This window comes from Stegodyphus dumicola, chromosome 4 (genome assembly GCF_044657685.1).
Source record: "Stegodyphus dumicola isolate Sdum_Otavi_A_Nest chromosome 4, ASM4465768v1".
Lineage (NCBI taxonomy): Eukaryota > Metazoa > Arthropoda > Arachnida > Araneae > Eresidae > Stegodyphus > Stegodyphus dumicola.
Window position 1 is genome coordinate 27,881,850 of NC_140771.1, and position 19,508 is coordinate 27,901,357.

The 19,508-nt window shown below is 29.8% G+C and overlaps 1 protein-coding gene across 1 annotated transcript in view; it reads right to left on the reverse strand.

Annotated features, from left to right (window-relative positions):
• The window catches only part of LOC118183739 (neural-cadherin-like), a 544,211-nt gene that overhangs the window by 7,967 nt on the left and 516,736 nt on the right, over positions 1-19,508 (reverse strand). Inside the window, exons 22-33 of the mRNA XM_035353337.2 lie at positions 19,057-19,190; positions 17,737-17,985; positions 17,271-17,480; positions 16,311-16,601; positions 14,766-15,013; positions 12,435-12,712; positions 10,939-11,287; positions 9,381-9,626; positions 5,588-5,768; positions 5,317-5,483; positions 1,985-2,285; positions 1,714-1,894 (exon numbers count right to left, since the gene is read on the reverse strand). Of these exons, the coding sequence (XP_035209228.1) occupies positions 1,714-1,894; positions 1,985-2,285; positions 5,317-5,483; positions 5,588-5,768; positions 9,381-9,626; positions 10,939-11,287; positions 12,435-12,712; positions 14,766-15,013; positions 16,311-16,601; positions 17,271-17,480; positions 17,737-17,985; positions 19,057-19,190 (2,835 nt within the window). The remainder of the gene's footprint in view (positions 1-1,713; positions 1,895-1,984; positions 2,286-5,316; positions 5,484-5,587; positions 5,769-9,380; positions 9,627-10,938; positions 11,288-12,434; positions 12,713-14,765; positions 15,014-16,310; positions 16,602-17,270; positions 17,481-17,736; positions 17,986-19,056; positions 19,191-19,508) is intronic.

Below are 19,508 nucleotides of genomic sequence, written 5' to 3' on the forward strand. Positions count from 1 at the left end.
TGAGTTTGATTCTATAGTAAGGCTTTGCTGTATGTGTATCTATCTTGCGTTCTTGCAAGTGTTATATCAGTTGACACCTAGTCCAGTTTTTGATGATAAAAACCCAAAATGAATGATGGCTTCGACCATAATTTCTGATGAATACTTAGTCAGCAAGTGTTCAATTCCTAGGGGTGGAGAAATCTTTTTAAATAATTACTGTACAAATTTTTTCCCAAGTTAGCAAAAAATTAAATATGTATTCCATGGCTACCCATAAGATACTGAAACTTGGTTCTCCAATGAAAAGAAAATTGAATTTTTACACAGTATTAAAAGAAGAGTAATTTTATGGTTATAAGTTTTATGCAAGTTAAATGTTACGCATGTGCTTAATTTGCAGAAATTAAACATACAGAAAGATCAGCAGCTTAATAATGGTTTTGTACTTCAATATTTCGGGTATCCAGATTGAAGGTATCTATGATGTATCAAGTTTTTGTGAATGACTTTTATTAACATGACATTTATGCCCATTTCCACTGCAATTTGATAACATTTCTCACATTAATTTTCCATCATGTTTTCCTCAGTGATTTACCTAGGGTTATCTTCAAATGATGTTCTTCTTTATTTCAACATAGCAGCTCATTTTTTTTTTTTTTTTTTTTTTTTTTTGCTGCATTGATGTAACATCACTGCAGAATGCAACCACCTATTCATAAATACTTTAGAATGTTATTTTTTTATGAAGAATTCAATCAACAACTGATGTTTGATATCTTTTCCATTATAACTTATTTACAACATAACAAAAAGTAAACTGATAATTACTATCAGTCTTTGCTGTAAGCTTTTCTCTGTAGTCTGCCTTCCGATAAGCATTATAACCTCGATAACCAGCATCAATAACCTCAACAAAGATAAAGGGCTATTGTTAATTTATTATTACAAAGGTAGATATTTCATATTTTACATAAATATATATATAATGTATTAATTGAAATCTATTGCAGATGGCTAGCATAAAAAACACGTTTGAAATGGATGCTGAGCTGTTTCAGCCATACACATGCATACATAACACGCTATATACATGCTGCATATATTTCAATAATAAAAGCATCTGCAATGGATACACCAAAGCTAACCAAAAAGCTAAGCAATGCAGCTTCATTTTCTCACATAGAAGTCTAAACATTTACAGATATCCACTTAATATAGTCAGGCAACAAAATCTACAGCCTCTGGTACATTCTGTTAAACACTATAATTTCAAATAAATAAAATTTTACAACATAGGACATGAGAATTGAATGTGCATACAAAATTAAAGTATTCTTCGAGACAGGAAATACTTTGCAGCTATAAAAAGCGTTTGTTATGCACCTTAGTCAACAATTTCTGCAAAATTTAAGAAATATTAAACAATCCAATTTAAAATCACTTAATTTTCATATTTATTCTCTTACATAAACTGTGTTTTGTGCTGCTTTCTACGATTCCATTTTCCCATATACAGTTTGAAGGCAGTGGTGTTTTACTATTTATATACATGAGAAAATTAAACAATTACTGCAAGATTAATAAAGTAACAATAACAGACAAGTTTAAATTAAAAAAAATCCAGTTGTACTTATCAGATTTAAAGATCCAATACTTATAAAATGGCTATATGAATTATAAAAATATCAAAACATGTATATCATATAACAACTATTTTAAAACACTTACGTGCATTCATACAACATCCACAAATCGACACATATAAATGGTTTCTTGCAGAATACACCAGCACAAGGATTATTGGAAGGACATCCAGACTGAACATTGGGTGATTCAAGTACAATGGCACTTTCAGAGCCATTTTCCATTGGCAAATATCTTGTATCCAATCGAATGTCATCAAGGCAACCTAAGAAAATGAAAATTTTTGTTAGAGGTATATTTAAATAATTGAGTTACTTGCCTAAATAAAATAGAATCTGGAAAAAAATATAATTACCTGCTTGGAAGTCATTATCCACCAAAGTAACAGTAGGAGCAACATACTGAACATCACCACCAACAATCACATTCTTTCCTTCAATAACTAACTGCTGATGACGTCCCTTGTAGTCAAGCAGTTCATTGTACCTTCGTCCACCACCACCATCAAGGGAAATAGCAGCAGTACTGCCATATCTTTCGACTCTGACATTATGCCACTGACCATCATTCACGCTTACATACGGCAACCATAATTCTTGCTCAGCTGATCGGAATTGGTTCAAGTTGAAACGGAACCTTAGAGTTGTGTTCCTTATCTAAATTAATTTATCAAAAAATATTGTTTTCAATTCCTTTCAAAGAAATCTAAGAATTATTTTAAAATACAACATATATTCAAATATCTTAAATAGCAAGAAAATGATAAGATCTGCTATTTGTTTCATTCCAAAAACTCTGTTATAAGCCCTGCTATATTCTCTACTAAATAGAATTATTATGTATAAAATTACTTCTAAGAAATAATGTTTGCTATATAGACTGTAGTAAACTAGAAGAATCTGAATGAGATTCAAACCCAGATATTCTATGACAACAGTGTTTCTAAAATTCTGTTGATGGTAGATTTAATACCACATAAAATATTACAGATTCTAAATATACAGAACTCAAAATAATGAAGTTAACTGAGGCCACAGCTCATTCAGTTTCTTGAAAATTCTGAATAACTGAATTTTCCTTTCCATTTTGTCTTAGAGGCTAAATAACATCAACATTTTGTCATATTGCTGTAATTTTGATGTTGTACATATCCTTTAAAGTCTTCAAATTTTTTGGATGTTATGTCTTGAAAGATTTATCATCCAACAATTTTGTAAATATCGCCTTTGCATAGTTCTTTAATTTATCTTTTGGACAGCCTTGCACATAGAAATTTTCTAGTTTTGCCACTGGATGCGACATAAAATTTTTAACTTGCCTTTCAAACTTAATTTTAATTGTTTAACAACATAGCCAAATGACATAATTAATATTTATTTTATCCCACATAATACTGACCATTTTTAAGAATATTTATAGCTTCATTGTAATTACATAGCTGCCAATCTTGGATATGAAAAATTGGGAATTTTTTTGAGAGATTTTTCACACTGCACAGCAATGGCATTTCAAAAGAGATCAAAACTGGCCTAAATTCATTTTATAATGCCTCATTCAGATTATTAAAGCATTTATAATATAATTCTGGTGTAAAATACATTAATATTTAATTAGACAGTCTATATTTTATGTTCTTTAGCTTAACTTCATTTTTAATTATTCTTACAAATCTCAAACGCTAATAGAAATAATTTAATATAAGCAGAGTACCACCCATACAGTATGAAATGGGCACTGACATTACCATCATCAACATTGACATCAATGTTTGTTTTAATCTATTCTTACCCCCCCCCCCAAAAAAAAAGAGGAAGAAGGCCTTAAGCATAGATTCTGAGGTCCACTCAATGCATCTTCATGACAGATTGCATATTTACAAAACATTGTTTACCAATCTACATAGCATACACAATCATCTAAATTAATGAAATCATTTCTTAAAAACATGTACCTTAACTACAGCATTTTTTAAATTATTGAAAATGGAAAAGCGAGCAAATAAATTAAAACAACTTTAGTCTAATTAAGGTAAAATAACACGCCAAACAAAAACTAATTTAGAAGTCAAACAACAAAAATCAGTATTATATTTGCAAATTTTTGTTGATTGTCTTCTAGATTAGCTTTACTTTACTTTGCCTGGAAGAAACACACAATCAATCTGAAATGTGTGTGTGTGTGTGATTATGGCAAAGCCTCGAGGGCTATCTGCCTAAAGGGAGGAATGCCTTTCGTGGAGGACTTTCTAAGGGAAACTGGCTCGTATACATGTTACACATGGGGAAAACCATGAAAACACCCATGCAGCCAGCCCGTTCGCGGGATTCGAACCTCGGACCGAACTACCAGTGTTCAGCGACTTTACCGCTCGGCCGCTGGTGGGCCACAATCAATCTGAATAAATGGTATTTTATTGCATTGCATTTTTCATTACATATTTTTTTTAGTTATTGTACACTTTTTTTTTTTTTTTTTTAAATTTTAAATAAGAAATCCTTATGAAACATCCTAATTCATGCAATCTAGAACAGATTTTTTAACACACCACAATAATCAAAATTCTATATACACTTAACCCCTTCGAGCCGATTGTCACGTATACGTGCCAGCAACGAACACACTTATCTACCGGCCGACACACAGGCGTGCCAGAGCATTGTTGCGTTTTCTACCGACTGTCAGGTATTTGTGCCAGTACCTTGGAACATTTTTCAAACTATAATTTCTGCCACAAGATGGCACTGTACGTCCATATGGTTTCAGATACATGTACATTAGACCTTCTACTCGAAATGAGAGAAGCATGACTCGCATATACGTGTTTTTGATTATATAAACAAATGGGGAACTAAATGTTTCCAAATGGTGTGATTTATGACGTCTCTTTAAATCGCACTTTATTCGCACGTGGTAGTTGTTTATTGTAAGTAGAAGTTTTATATGCGCTAAAGCGTTGAGTATTTCCATTTACAGTTCAGTTTTTAGAAAATAATTAGATCTTGTTAGATGTGAATTCTTTCTGTTTTTACCGTTTCAATGTCGAAGCGTCGAAAATGTTTAACAGAGCATGAAATAGCAGAAATGATGCAAAATATTTCAGATATTGATTCTGAAATTCTGATATTGATTCTGAAAGATTAACTGAAAGACATTTTCCAAAACTTTGTTCAGAAGAAACTGATAAGAAAATGAGACGATGATGCTTCGTTTGTTCACATTCCCGGAAAAATCCTCCAAAACGGCAAATGAGTTATTACAAGTTCAAGGAATGTAATGTAGGACTGTGTGTAGATCCCTGTTTTCAAATTTTTCATATGAAAAGAGAATTTTAAGTAATATATTTAGTTTTCAGATGTATAATGTTAAAAGTCATAAAATGGTGAGTAATTAAAATAAAATGTGTAAAATATGCATTTAAACAAGAAATAAGGTAATTAAAGTATATATATAAAAATATCTATAAAGCATAAGCCGTTTAAATACTCTATAGAGCATTATTAAACAATGCGTTGATACTTCGGAAATTTCATGGATTTAAGCAAAAAAGCCCCCGGCCCTGGAGAGACGCTCGCGGAAGAAACTGCCGGCCTCCGCGATAAGCGCGCGTTTTCGCTACCCGGCTCGAAGGGGTTAAGCCCAGTCATTAAAATTGTTAATACTACAATGAGAACACTAGAAATCACTTACTTCTAAAATAAGATATTCTCTTCCATGTTTGCTTGTTGCTCTGAATAATTCACCATGTTTTTGACGAGTCCTAAAATTCAGTTGAATATCATTAGAGTATTCCTCAGGGTTAAATGTCAGAGCATAACGTATGTAGCTATTCTGTCGGAACATTTTTTCCTGAGTTTCTGAAGGAAAAATAAATACAGTTTGAATATCATTAGAAAAATATGCTTATAGTATCCAAATTTCAGAAAAATAATGCAATAAATATTTAATATGTAAAACATACTTATATCACAACGAGCACCATGGTAACCTGGGAAGCACACACATTTAGCAGATGCATAGTTGCCAATACAGCTACCATGCAGACAGAATTTATCTAACCGATTTGGATAACAGTGTTCTTCAGCGGGTGGACAGCCGATGGTACTGTCCTTACTGTCACCAGCACCAGCAAGATCATACATCTAAACAAAAGAAAAATATTTTATATAAAAGCTTACAATAGCATAAATTAAGATCTGTCATTAAAATTTTAAATTTGGTTGTAATGTTTTAAACCTGAAAAACCAATCAAACATAAAGGCAAACTAAAAAAAAATTCTTCCCTCTTAACTAACTAGCAATAATAATCAATAATTCAGATAATTTATAAATCCAAGTTAAGAAGAAAGGATTTTTTGCAATTTAATTCACATTACACAGAAAATTTTTATTTAAATTAAGGTTATCAAGAAATTAAAATGCTAATTTTATTTTTTAAATTAAAAATTAAATGACATAACTTTTTCTTAACTGATTAACAGAAGTGCAATATGCGAGCTCAAATCTCATTTTATAGCTAGCTAAATGTACAAAAAAAAATTATTTTGGATTTGTTTTTTCAACTGGATAATTTAATTATGGCAAAGTGCAGTAGAACTATCTGCTTAAGGAAGGGAAGCCTTCATAATAAACTTTTGAATTTAAGCAGATTAAAGAAATGAAAATATCAAATAAAGAAAAGTCCTACTTAAGGTTTTCAGTTTCAACAGTTGTCTTCTAAATTACAAGAAGTAAACAAAATCAGGTGAAGTACTTTAACTTGATCTTGTTTTAATATATTTCAAATAAATGAAATAAAAATTAATTCTTTAGTTCACTGATTTTAATATATATGAGAAAAAATACAAAATATGTTTCACGAAAAGTTTTGATTAATTAATTTTGAAGTTTTATTCTAAATTTCATAGTTCTTACATATTTTTTAAAAAAAATCAAATAACTCAAACACAAAACCTGCAGCCAAAATTTTAAAATGTGTAAGTTTATTATTTTTCTGCATCATTAAGAAATTGATGGTTCTAATTTGTCCTTAGTTAATTTTTCAAGAGCAAGTGCATGATTAGTCCCTTTCACATACAGGTATCAGACAAGTCTGTAGACTCAAAGCTGCTTTTACAAGTGTAAATATTTGTTTTATAAATGTAAATCAAAAGTTGACAACAGAACAAAGGTACCTTTCACTGAACAAGTTTTTTAAATTTTTTTTTTTTTTTTTTTTTTTTTTAGATTTATTCATTTTTATAAACTCACAAGTTCATTCTGACCTTCACATCATCTCATTCTCAATGACTAATAATAATTTTCATTCTGAAGGTGTAAACAATGTAAAAATGAGAATATCTTTAAGAGATGTATACTTTTAATTAATATTTTTATAAAATGATGATCACATTATTTCATTTTTCAAAACTGCCATAAAAAGTCCTTCCACACGCTACACCATGATTGACAATGCCTAAATTAAAGCAATGTAATGTACAAGAGTGAAAAACTGCATTTAACCCTCAGCAACCGATGTCCTATTTTCTAACATTAAATACAGCATTAAAATAGAAAATTTAGCAATTTAAAACTTTCCATAGTTGCCTCTAAACGAATAAAAATATTATATAATAAATTTATTTTCTAATACTAAAATTAGCTTAAACAGCCCACACAATATTTGAAGAAAATTTTAGAGGAATGATTTTAGGAATGAAGATAAAGCTCACAACTGCACTTTTGTATTTTAGTGCCATTTCCTTACAATTAACTTAACCTCTTCACTCCTGACATCGAGTGAATGAATTCCCTGTGTTCCTGTTGCCTTGGAGCGCTGAACATCACTGTACGTCCCTACACATTTTAGAATTAAGCTTAACATGCAAAAACAATTCCTATAATATCAGCTGTTTTTTAAATATTTGTATTTTTGTTATTTAAATGTTATTTCTTATAATATAAACAGAAATATTTTAATACTTAAAATAAAAATTCAATTATTAATAATTATTAGCGATAATGATAGTAATAATATAATATTAATAATAATGATTACATTCCCAAATTTCAATTCTTTCTGTATTATAATGTAAAGTTTTATAAGTAAATAACTCGAAAATTAAAATATCAGTACTTATAATTGCAATACTTATTAATAGATTTAAGTTGCTTGCACTAAGTGAAATGTTTATAAATTATGAGTGCGCATCCTTAGCATTGTGTATTTAATTTTTGTAGAGTAATAAATAATATTCATCAGAACAATTCTAACAATCTAGAGATTCTATTCAGTACATTCTGACTTAATTTATATGAATTTAAAATTTAAAATAAAATGTTCCATTTCTGCATATTATATACAATATGGGGAGCCGTCACTGATACTTCACTGCCATAATAAATTTGATATGGTGGGCTCAAGGAGAGAAATTGAATCATGTCATATGTGATATGCTTGAAGTGAAGAGGTTAAAACAGAACAATGCTATAAAAGTTTTAAAATTTAAAATAAAACATCCTATTTTTGCATATTATATACAATATGGAAAGCCATCAATGACACTTCACTGCCATAACAAATTTGGTATAGGGGCCTCATGGAGGGAAACTGAATCATATACGATATGCCTGGAGTGAAGAGGTTAAAATGGAACAATGCTATAATTTTTTTTTTTTTTTTTTTTTTTTTTTAAATCTGTTCCAAACTTTAAATTCAAAATGTATATTTCTTCTTTCCCAAGAAGTCTCTTCCCAATTGTTTACCACAAAATGATCTTATAAGTTTATTAAAAAAATTTTGTATCATCACCATAATCAAGTGATACGTTAGGACTGCAATAAATGTGTGTAATAATGACTTTGATTGCAATAAATGTAAATGAAAAATATCTAGCTTTAACCATTAATTACTGATATAAAATCTGCCAAACTCCATGCTGCAGATTTAAGTATATTTCTTTTCTAAAATTTATATGCTAAGGCCTTTTAGTTGTAATATTAATGGGATTTTATATTCACGATAGAAATATTGGGCTGGATTATAATACAGTCAGTGATTTCTTTTAAAACAAATTTTTAATAGAAAAATTTAGCACTCTATCTTTCTAATTTTTTGAATTTTTCAAATAATGCAAAGGCAGCAATATACTGGCATAAGCTAATTCTAAGCTTGAAAACATCTATTTTTTAATAAGAGCATAAAAAATTAAATTTTCTTTCTGTTTCAATTTCCCGATTTAGTTTGTCAACAAACATGAACTTTACATTATTGCATGGGCAATACTGGCTACTTCAATTGAAAAAACATGAGATTTTCTCCCTTCAAGTCCACATATGGTCCTGGAGAACCACATCATTTTGTATATTGGTATTCAAATGACAAAGAACAAAAGCTCAGTCAATTAAAACATGATTTTTCAATCAGATTAAAATTTATTATAATTTTATAAATTTTACATACTTCACAATTCTTTCAGTTAGTGAACTACTTAAGCTAAATGAAATTAGTTAATAGGTTCTAAAATATACCCCTGCATTGAAAAGGGGGATACCAAGATAAAATATTTCATTAACTGAAATATTAAAACATTTCAATTATGTACCAAGACAGTTTAAAATTATTTCTATTCTTTCATGAAATAATTAAAGTGCCAGAAATCAAGTGTTTGGTGGAGGGGGAGGGGAAAAAAGGAAAGCTTATCTACTGGCATCTTAATGCACCTAACTTAGAGAAATCACTCAGACCTACAAGAATAATTATTATTTCAACTTACTTCACTATTATGAATCACATTTTTTATACAGCCATTGAAGCCCTTCCTTGCATGTGCGTAGTTCCACTTGTAAGAGTTTAAAACATGGTGATTTACGCCACCAAGCTGCAGAGGTCCATTCACATTTAAGAATTCATTGAATGGTTTGATTTCTGCAGATCCTTCACAGATGGACCTGTCAGTGACTGGAGGATCCAGGTCACGGTTTCGAGCAGTCACGCAGTTATCCACAACCATTGTAACAGTCTAAAATGAGATAAATAATAAAAATGACAAATGCGCAGAATATTAATGTTAATATACATTACAACACAACCTATCTTTTAGGTTTTTGAAAGGCAAGAAGGTTATGAATTCCTTAAGCAAGAAGATTTATTATGAGAGAGAGCTCACTGAAAGCAAAAGGATAATTATTGAATAACTTACAAACCATCAACAGCATAAAGATGAGTACTTAAAAAATTTTATTTCAGTGTTAGAAAATCTAATTCAATGTAAAAGAAGCCTCCTCAAACCTTGAAAATGCCCATGTAGCCAGCCCATTCTCTGAAATCCCAAGGAAAACTACCAGTATTCAGCAACTTTACTGCTCAGCCACTGGTGGGCCTTGATGATCTGTGATAGTCTTTACATGTTACAGAAAATTTATCTTATTGCTGTTTTTCTCGCTGAGCTATTTTTATCAGTTTACCTTGTTGTAAAAATTATTACTTTCAATAAAGAGTCAATTTCTTCCAGTTTACTGTCTTAGTTATTATGGAGATCTCCATCAAACTGTATCAAACTACACTACAAAGTCTTGGTATCTAAAAAGTATCATCTAATACTAATCCAATTCATCTTTCCTTTCCTGCCATTTGTAAAACACAATTATTAAACTTAAACTTTAAAATAGCTTTAGAACTTAAAATGCTATTTCTTTCGCAATTCCATTCCATGTTATACAGAATGAGATCTATTATCGACCATAAATAAACATAAAAAAAGGATCATACTTGGAAGGATACTATTTTTTGTCATAAATATACTAAGTTACTATCATTTAGCTTCAAAAATTCAGGTGTTTAACATGGTAAAATGGAACATGTCTGATGAGGGCACCACATAAAACTACTAACTTTAATATTTTTCTTTCATCTGGTTGAAGGTTTTTAGAATTCATTTGAATTATCTTTTTTCTCATTAAGTTCTTAAAAAATTTTCAGAATATTATTTCTTAATGCAAAGAAATTACTCAAAATAGTTTGTGTAGATGTCAATGAAAAAATTCCCATTTAACTCAGAAAAATCAAAATTTTCATATGGCAGAACCTAATTACATAATAAATTACACAGAAAAATTAATCACCCTCCTTGCTAAGGGGGAAAAAAAAGGATAACAAATTTCTGTAACACTTATTTAACTTTTTAAATTTGTTTGAACTTTCTACTTCAAAAGTTATTTTAAAAAGAGCCACACAAAATACAATCTTCAACAATGAAACTATATTTAAATTCATGAATGAATAGTATATAGTATTAACAAATACTAACTTTTTAAATAATATAATTTACTAACCTCTCTATCCCAAAATACATCAAGCTTATGCCATTCACCATCACTCAAAATGGGTTGCACATTGACAACTATTTCTGTAGTTCCGGAGCCAAAATCGATGAGAAGGCGAGGTTTACCATTCTGCAATTCCAATGAAAAAAAATCTTGGACAATTTTTTCGCCAGGGTCAGCTTCTGAAATAGGGCCATTGTAAAGAATAAGACCATTTTGATTTTGGGTCATAAATTCCAAATGAAAGTGAGATTTTTCACACTGCTGTAATGGTGGGAACCAGGCATAACCATCACCTCCAAAATGACGAGTGGTTTTCTGACACTGAGGGCCTGTATATCCTTCACTACATGAACAACTGTAAAAAATCAAACACATTTGTGAATATACTCTACAAAACATATGCAATCATAAAACATCAAATTCATTGAATAAATTATGCAATTATAAAATACCTAAAAAAAATTTAAAAAAACCCTGGTATGCTAGTCTAAAACTTAATATTTGTTTAATGAGACTAGAGAATTGCAGGAAGGATCATGGATTCAAGTATTTGAAATATTCTAGAGATAATGAAATGACCACCACATTTTTTGCAGAGTGGTTCATGATTTGTTCTACCTGGAGAGGTAGGGTTTCTTTATTCCATACTGCATTCTTTAACATCCCAAATGTGCTCAATAACAGCAAAATTTGGTAACTTAGGTTGCAATAGTAAGATTCCAAACTCATATGAGTGTTCTACCCATAATCTGATGTTCTTATATTTGCAAGGTGGTCACTATCTTGTTAGAAAAGACCAAACTCAAAGAATGATTGCTAAACATAAACAAGCCATTAGAAAGATACATATATCGGTTCATGGTCAGTTTTTTTTTATTGAGTCCCACTAATTGCAAGCTAAACAAATCCTATATTATTAAAGAGCTACTATAACCTGCGCAATCTCCTTTTGATATATAGGATAACTGCCTTCTTGGGATTACAGATCCTTCCATCTATTTGAAACAGAAATGTGAGCAACCAGAATAAGCTACCAATTTTTAATTATTTTTCATTCATCACACTTGTTTAAATTAAGGACTGGCTCCCAATGTTCATATCACAAGAGGAACCACTACACAGTTGATATCCTGACATTAAATTTCAATGTTATTTAAGGAACTGTTATATGGATATCATGTTAAATGATTTTTACTAGTTGATGCTGGCCACGCTGCTGTCTTTAGTTCAATATTTTGCCAGTATTCTTGTCATCACTGCATAGTCTAGAAAAGGTCATAAGTGAAAATCCAGGCTTTTTTCCAATATATTATGAATAATATCACAAGGTCGAAAACGAAATCACACTGAAAATCCTTTAAATTGTAAAAACTTGACGTTTTCAGAGGACTCTCAATTAAAAATATAGACATATATACGATTTCTTTTCAGACAACTGTAAGTAAATACATCAATAATACTCATTAAAGTTTTACATACAATTAAACCATAGGTTTACTTACTTTACTATTCCGAACTTGTCAGAGCATATACCATCATTGTAGCATGGTTTTGGTCTGGTTTTACAGGATTCCATAGCGGAAAAATCTCTAGCACCACATGTGCACTTTGCTACCACCCTAGCATAGACACCAACAAGAGATGTGCGGTTTGCATTCACAGTTGCAGGTCGATCACCTAATACACTGAGATAATTGGTACAGCTGTCTTCACATTTATCTTCATAGTAACACTCATCAATGCCCACCATAGTTATGTTCACACCAACTATCTGTTCAATCTAGACATAAAGAAGAAAACCACAATTAATGAGATATATCATACACACATATAAGATTAAATTTCCGTTTTTAACAGCTTTTAAAATTGTTAATATTTGAGGGTATATGGTACAATTGTGACAAACCTCCTATAATGGTAACTTCGGTGGCCTCTAATGTGGAAACCCTCACTATTTTCACATTTATTTTGAATGTGCCTCTTGTCTCTGTGTTAGTAATTGCTCATAATTAACTCTGATATTGCCTTTGTTTTTTAAAACTTATATTCAGTGATACTGCAATTTGCCATTATGTGAAAAAGATGCTGCTCTGTTTTTCCAAGGAAAGGATATTCTATCATGTACTAGGCTTATTGACAACAAATTTTGATTTTACAATATCATATAAGATTGTTGTAAACAATGCCTCTTAACAAAAATAGTTTTATGTATCAAAAATTCCTTTTCTAATTTCAATACACTTTATCTATTATAGGTGAAAATGAAGACATAAATACAGAAGAAATGAAACCAATCAAGTAGCGTGAGAAATAATGACATTTTTAGCAACAAAACAACTATCAATTAAAATAATTTCATGAAATATGTTTGCAAGAAACTTCTAATCAAATGTGCCTAAAACTGAATCGGAGGACCTATAACTTGCCAAAACTGATTACATGTACAAAATGTACCTCTTTGCATGTACAAAACAAAATTCCAAAACAATCTTGTTTTAAATGTGGATATTTGGAAGTCTGTGCCAAGAAAAGTGTAACATTTTCTGGTTGATGTTCCTAACAAAAATGTCAAAATACTTTTGTGAAATACGTTACTTTCAGTGCTATCAGTGAATTTATACGATAAAAGTTGAAAAAAAAATTAAAAACTATTCATGCAATATTTGCAGAATAATGGCAAACATTTTTTGCATTTAAGATTGACTTTGTTTCTGTAAGATATTTGTGGACTGTTACTTCAAAGATTCGTAAGTACCAGTCCATCTTTTAATTTGACTTTTTTTTATTAGCCTAAAAATAGTTTTTATAAAATGATGATGCACATGCTTACACAACAGTAATGAAATTATTTGTTTTCAATAGTGTTTCACCACTCAGTTTGAAACCAACTGTTATTGAGTTCCCACCCCACTGAAGGAGAAATCCTAACCGATCATAACTAACTTTATATGCTTCCTTTCATTCAGTTTCTAGTTTTCCTGCTGCTTCTTTGTACAGCAAGACATGTAAATAGCTCGAAAACTGTCACAGTGTATGTTCATTTCTTAAAAACCTCTATCCTAAGACTATTTAATTAAATTTGAGTTTATGATTCTTACTTGCTTAGAATATAAAACTTAATTAAAACAGTATTTTTGTAGAATACTGAAATTCAAGATAAAAATTTTTTACCAGGACTGCATTGAAAACTGAACTAGCTCATAAGGGTTTAAATGTTTTTGAAGTACAACAAACAAATTATTAAATTTGTAATTCTTTAAAGACCCCTTTAAAATTTGCATGCTTGTTCAATGAATCACAAATAGTTTTGAAGCTCAAATTAGTTATATTTGGTTTACTAAATTAGTTAAACAGAATTTAATGAAAAATAGCATATAAATTTTTGTTAAACTAAATTTATAAAACATAACATAAATATCTTTATTGAAATATTTTATTGGAACTGTTGCAGGCAACATTAACACTAATTATAGCATTAACACATTTGCTGGCAATCATACACAGGTGCACTGCCAGCATATGGAAATGCCCATTTAACACTTTTTCTTCAGGTTAGTTAGCATTGTGTCTCAAAGGTGGGAGGAAATGCAATAAATTCACCCCTTTTCTGCAGGTGTTTTAAGTCTTACATTTCTCCTGTAAATGTTTTTCAAATTTTTCCAATGATACAAGCAACATAAAGGTCAATTCATCAGGGACTTGATTATTTACATTTCACATGGTATATACATAAAATGCTAAATGTAAGCATTTATTTAGTAATATAAATGTCAATTCATCAGTGACTGTGAATGAATCACAGGTAAACAAGATTAAAGTATTTCAAGACTTACATTTTTCCTGTGCAGGGCTACTAAACCATCTAATTTAGAAGCTTTGTAATAAGGAGAGCCATGAGCTGCAAATCTTATATCTGTGAAAAGAGGCTGCTCGGGATTTTTTAGAACTGTAAAAATATCAACATTATCTTTTTTCACATTTAGCAATTTAGCCAAAATATCTTTAAATTTATTGTATTTGCTTTCAACTTGAACTTTATTCTTCCAATCCCATACTCGAATAAAATCTTCATCTGAGTGCCCTAAAACGAAAAGAAAATGTTTTAATAAAATTATTTAGTTATTTGTACATTATACATTAAACAGAGAAGTTAAATATATATATTTTATATGAACTGAAACAAATACTATAATAATCACATTAAAATTACATACCATTAGCACAAGAAATTTCCAAGTCTGTTACTGGCATAACTATTAAAAAACATTAACCTTCCTTGTTCATATGCAAAACATTAAGCAAGAGTAGTTCACATAGGCCAAAAAATATTCCATGTAAATACCTTTATTCCACTATCTCTGTATGCAGATTTCATTGCACATTAATCATGAAGCTAATTTTGTTTTACTTTTTAATTTGGTAGCATGCTAAATATATACATATATAAATCCTTCTAACATATGCAGAGGAGCAGGTAAGTAAGCATAATTCTTAAAATTTATGTTTCTACTGCAGAACTGCATACTCGCGCCTTGAGCAAGACTAAAAGAAAGCTATGAAGTAATTTCTTTTACTAAAGAGAATGTGAACCCAAAAAAATCCATGTCAACTGCACAGTTAAGTCTCCAGCCAGAGATGTCCTATCAGACAATGCCATACATTACTTCAGGAATAACTTGAAGAGAATGAAGTGAAGCTAAACACTTTTAGACCATTTACGAAATATGTACCTCCCAAAAATAAAAGGCAGATGTGCAGAAAAACCAAAGATAGTTGAGATTTCAACTCACAATGGATAACTTGGAAGACTCAGAATTACAGAGTAACAAGACAATATTTTTGTATCTAATAAACTAGCAAAATTTTTAGCATTTCATATAGCAGTGGTACTTTTAATATTTTCTGAAAAACTTGTCTTGCTTTTCCACATTTTGGATCAAGCTCAGGCATGGATTAATATTATTCACCCAACAATATAAACAAAATGGCATCCTGTCAAACATGATAAGGCATCACATAATTGATTCATGGGACCATTACCATTTTTTAAAACTTCATGCTATTGTATTTTTAAAAATTCAAAATTAATATAAAAGAAATTACTACATTGCGTGAATTACTTCCTGCCAAAATCCTATGAATTTGCATCTATTTTAAGAGCTTACTAAAATCAAAACATACTGGGGGATAAAAGTTAAAATTAGAAAATTTCAACCAAATATAAATTATCAAACTTATTTATAATAATCAACAAAGACAACTTGCAAAGAAAGAAAACTCATAAGCTCTTCAACTGCTTAGAATCAAATTGATATATTTAAACACACAAACAGAAACAAAATTAATACTTCTCTTCAAAAAAGTTATAAATATCTTACCCGCTATTCTTATAGATCCAGAATTGTAAACAGCTTCTTCTGGAATTTCCTTAATTGTGACTGTAACAACTGCAGTTACTTCTTCATTTCTTTTTTGGTCCACCACCATGAAATGTAAAGTGTATTTCCCACCACTAACCATATCACGCATAATGATATCTCCTGATGTAAAATTTAATTCAAAATTAGGATGCTGTTTATTATCTTTCCAATAAAAAACTTTATCCACATCATCCCAATCATCTTCATCTTCCACATGGACTCGACCAATGTAAAGAGGTGGTTTTGTTCCTGTGTGTACAAAAAGCAGAAAATAAAAATGTACCAAATCAAGCAATTCAGTACTGAAACATATGGTATTAAAAGCATCTTTTACTAATTAAAACAAAGTTTAAAATGTTCACAATCATCAAATGAATGTAATATAAATTGAACATATTTTGAATTACATTAAGTTTAACAAAAAAGAAATAAAATAATGCTACACTAAAGTACATAATTTTTAATTACAATAATGATGCAAACATTTCTAAAAATTAACAAATAAATATGTTGCGAACAAAATTATTCATTACTCAAAGATTTAAATTATTAGAAGTGCATTTATTGCTTTTAAATTACCCAGTTTGTTTCAGCAAATATATATTGATCTTAATTTGAAAGATAAATTAAGGGCCTTTTGTTCTGCTGAACATCGAGACTTTCATAACTATATTTGAGAGATTGCAAGCAAAATAAGTTGAAAAATTTTATGCTCTTTTCAATGGCAACATCGAGTAATCTGCATGTATTATAAATGCATAGAAATTGTAATGTAATATAATGTAACATAAGAGCAAAAAAAATTCAGGAAGACTCCATTAAAGATGCTCCTAACACCCAAACTTTCATTCGAAGGAAAAAATGTTAAATATTAAAATCTAAATATACACATTTTTCTATTAATACACTTTGACTTACCTTTGTAACTATATACGAATATGTCTTTTGAGCCAGGATACATAGGATTGTCATTTTCATCTCCAATTATGACAGTGAGAGTGTTTGTACTTGTACGTGATGGTATCCCACTATCAGCAATCACAATAGGAAGCTCATATTCTTTCTGCACTTCTCTGTCAAATTCAACTCGAGTATACACAGTTGCAGATCCCTTGCCATTATCACCATCTAACATGGAGAAAATGAAAAAATAATCAAAATTTAAACATTTATATTAAGCCGCTTTCAAATGTTAAAAATAATTTTAAAACAATTACATAAAATTTGGGAGTTCAATAAAATTCTTTTTACATTCTAAATGAAAAGAAGAAAATACATGCTATAACAGCAGTAATATGCAAGATAATAAAACTGCCTTTCTTTAATACTAGAAGAAATACTATGTGACATATTGCTTTGAAAACATGAAAATGCATTTACACACCTTTATTAAAAACTACTTTAAAAGAACTCTGGATGATACTATCTGCATTATCAGCTAACCGAAATCTGAACCATGGCTTGCTCGATGGAGGTAAGTCTGGATCCTCAGCAAATATTTCAATAACTTTCAATTCTGGTTTGGTGTTCTCTGGGACAATTGGGCGGTAGTCCTCTCGGAAACGAGGAGCATTATCGTTAACATCCAAAACATCAACAAGAAGTGTAGCAGTAGCTGTTCTTGGTGGTGTTCCTAAAAAAAATATGTAAAGCATATATAAAACTGGTCTTACAATGTAATTTGACAGCTGTTAGAAAAAATTAGTAAGAAATAATTTGCATAGATTCTACACAGTTTTAAATAACTAGGGCCCGTACTCTTCAATTCCCCATTAAGAATCTATTAATTTAAGACCTTTAAAAGAAGGTTTTTATTACCTACTCACAGTTATTTTAGGTCAGAAAATATTAACATAATGGCAGATATGCCTAGCCACAACCAGTATGTAAATGGGCACAAAGCTATGGAGGGATGGAAATTAACACACAAGGCCATTTAAAATTTCCTCAGAGATGAAAGTCTCCATATCTGGATTGCAGCATATTCCATATATGTAAAACTACCTCTGAATGGGTTAGTTTTACACAAAATTTTGTTCTTATATGACTTCCCTTCCACCTGACAATTTTGACTTAAACCATAAAAGAAACTTCATGAAAGATAACTTTTTTTTTACAGTAAAGGCACATAAATTTAACTGGGACTGAAAATTCATTTAAAAATTAGCAGCTACAACTTTAATAATCTTAAAAGAAAATAAACACAATTTTCATTCTTTTTTTATATTCATACACATAATGAAAATTATTTTAAATAAAGTACATCGTAAACTGTACTAAGTCATAAATTTTTGATATACTAAGCTCTTAATCAAATGCTACAATCTAAAAATTACAATGAAGGATCACCAGTGAAGAAAGCTTAAGAAGTTCCATTTTATATTAAGGAATTTTTCAGCATTTTAATGCTAATAAAGGAGCCATCAGCGACATAATTTTTTTAAATTTCTCTTTGTTTTACAATTATGCTCATTATGCCAAAATGTCTACAACAACAAAATTTAGACATTTTATTATTAAAACATAGCAGCTATATGAATAGAACAATAATATTAAAATCAGTCTTACCAAATTCTGCATATAACACCGATTTAATTAAAATAGTGTCATCAGAGAGATTTATTTTATATCACATAATTTATTACAAATTCAGAAAAAATAACTTTTTTAAAGTTATGTGAGACTGAAAAAGTAAACAGCTTACCATCATCTGTAGCAAGAATTCTAATATCATGACGACTAACAGTTTCTCTATCCAAAGGCCTCTGAATGGCAACTATACCTGACTGGTCGATTTTGAACTGCCTTCTTCTATCGGAAGACCGATCAATTGAATACCTGTGGCACAGACAATTTAGTTAGAAACAATATCTGAAAAATGCACAGCATTAAAATATTAAGAGAAGAAACTTAAAAAGTCTGCACTGTCTCAAGATTAGACAGATTTTTTTAATTTTGCAAATTTTATGCCATAAAAGGCAAACTAGTTAAATAGGACCTTAAAAAAAAAAAAAAAAAAAAAAAAAAAAAAAAACTAAATAAATAAAGATATCAAAGCAATTTCTTTATGAGAATTTTAAAGATAAATATTAAATATACAAAGAATTACTAATTACTTTTATAGAAAAATATATAGCAAATATATTTTACATTTCA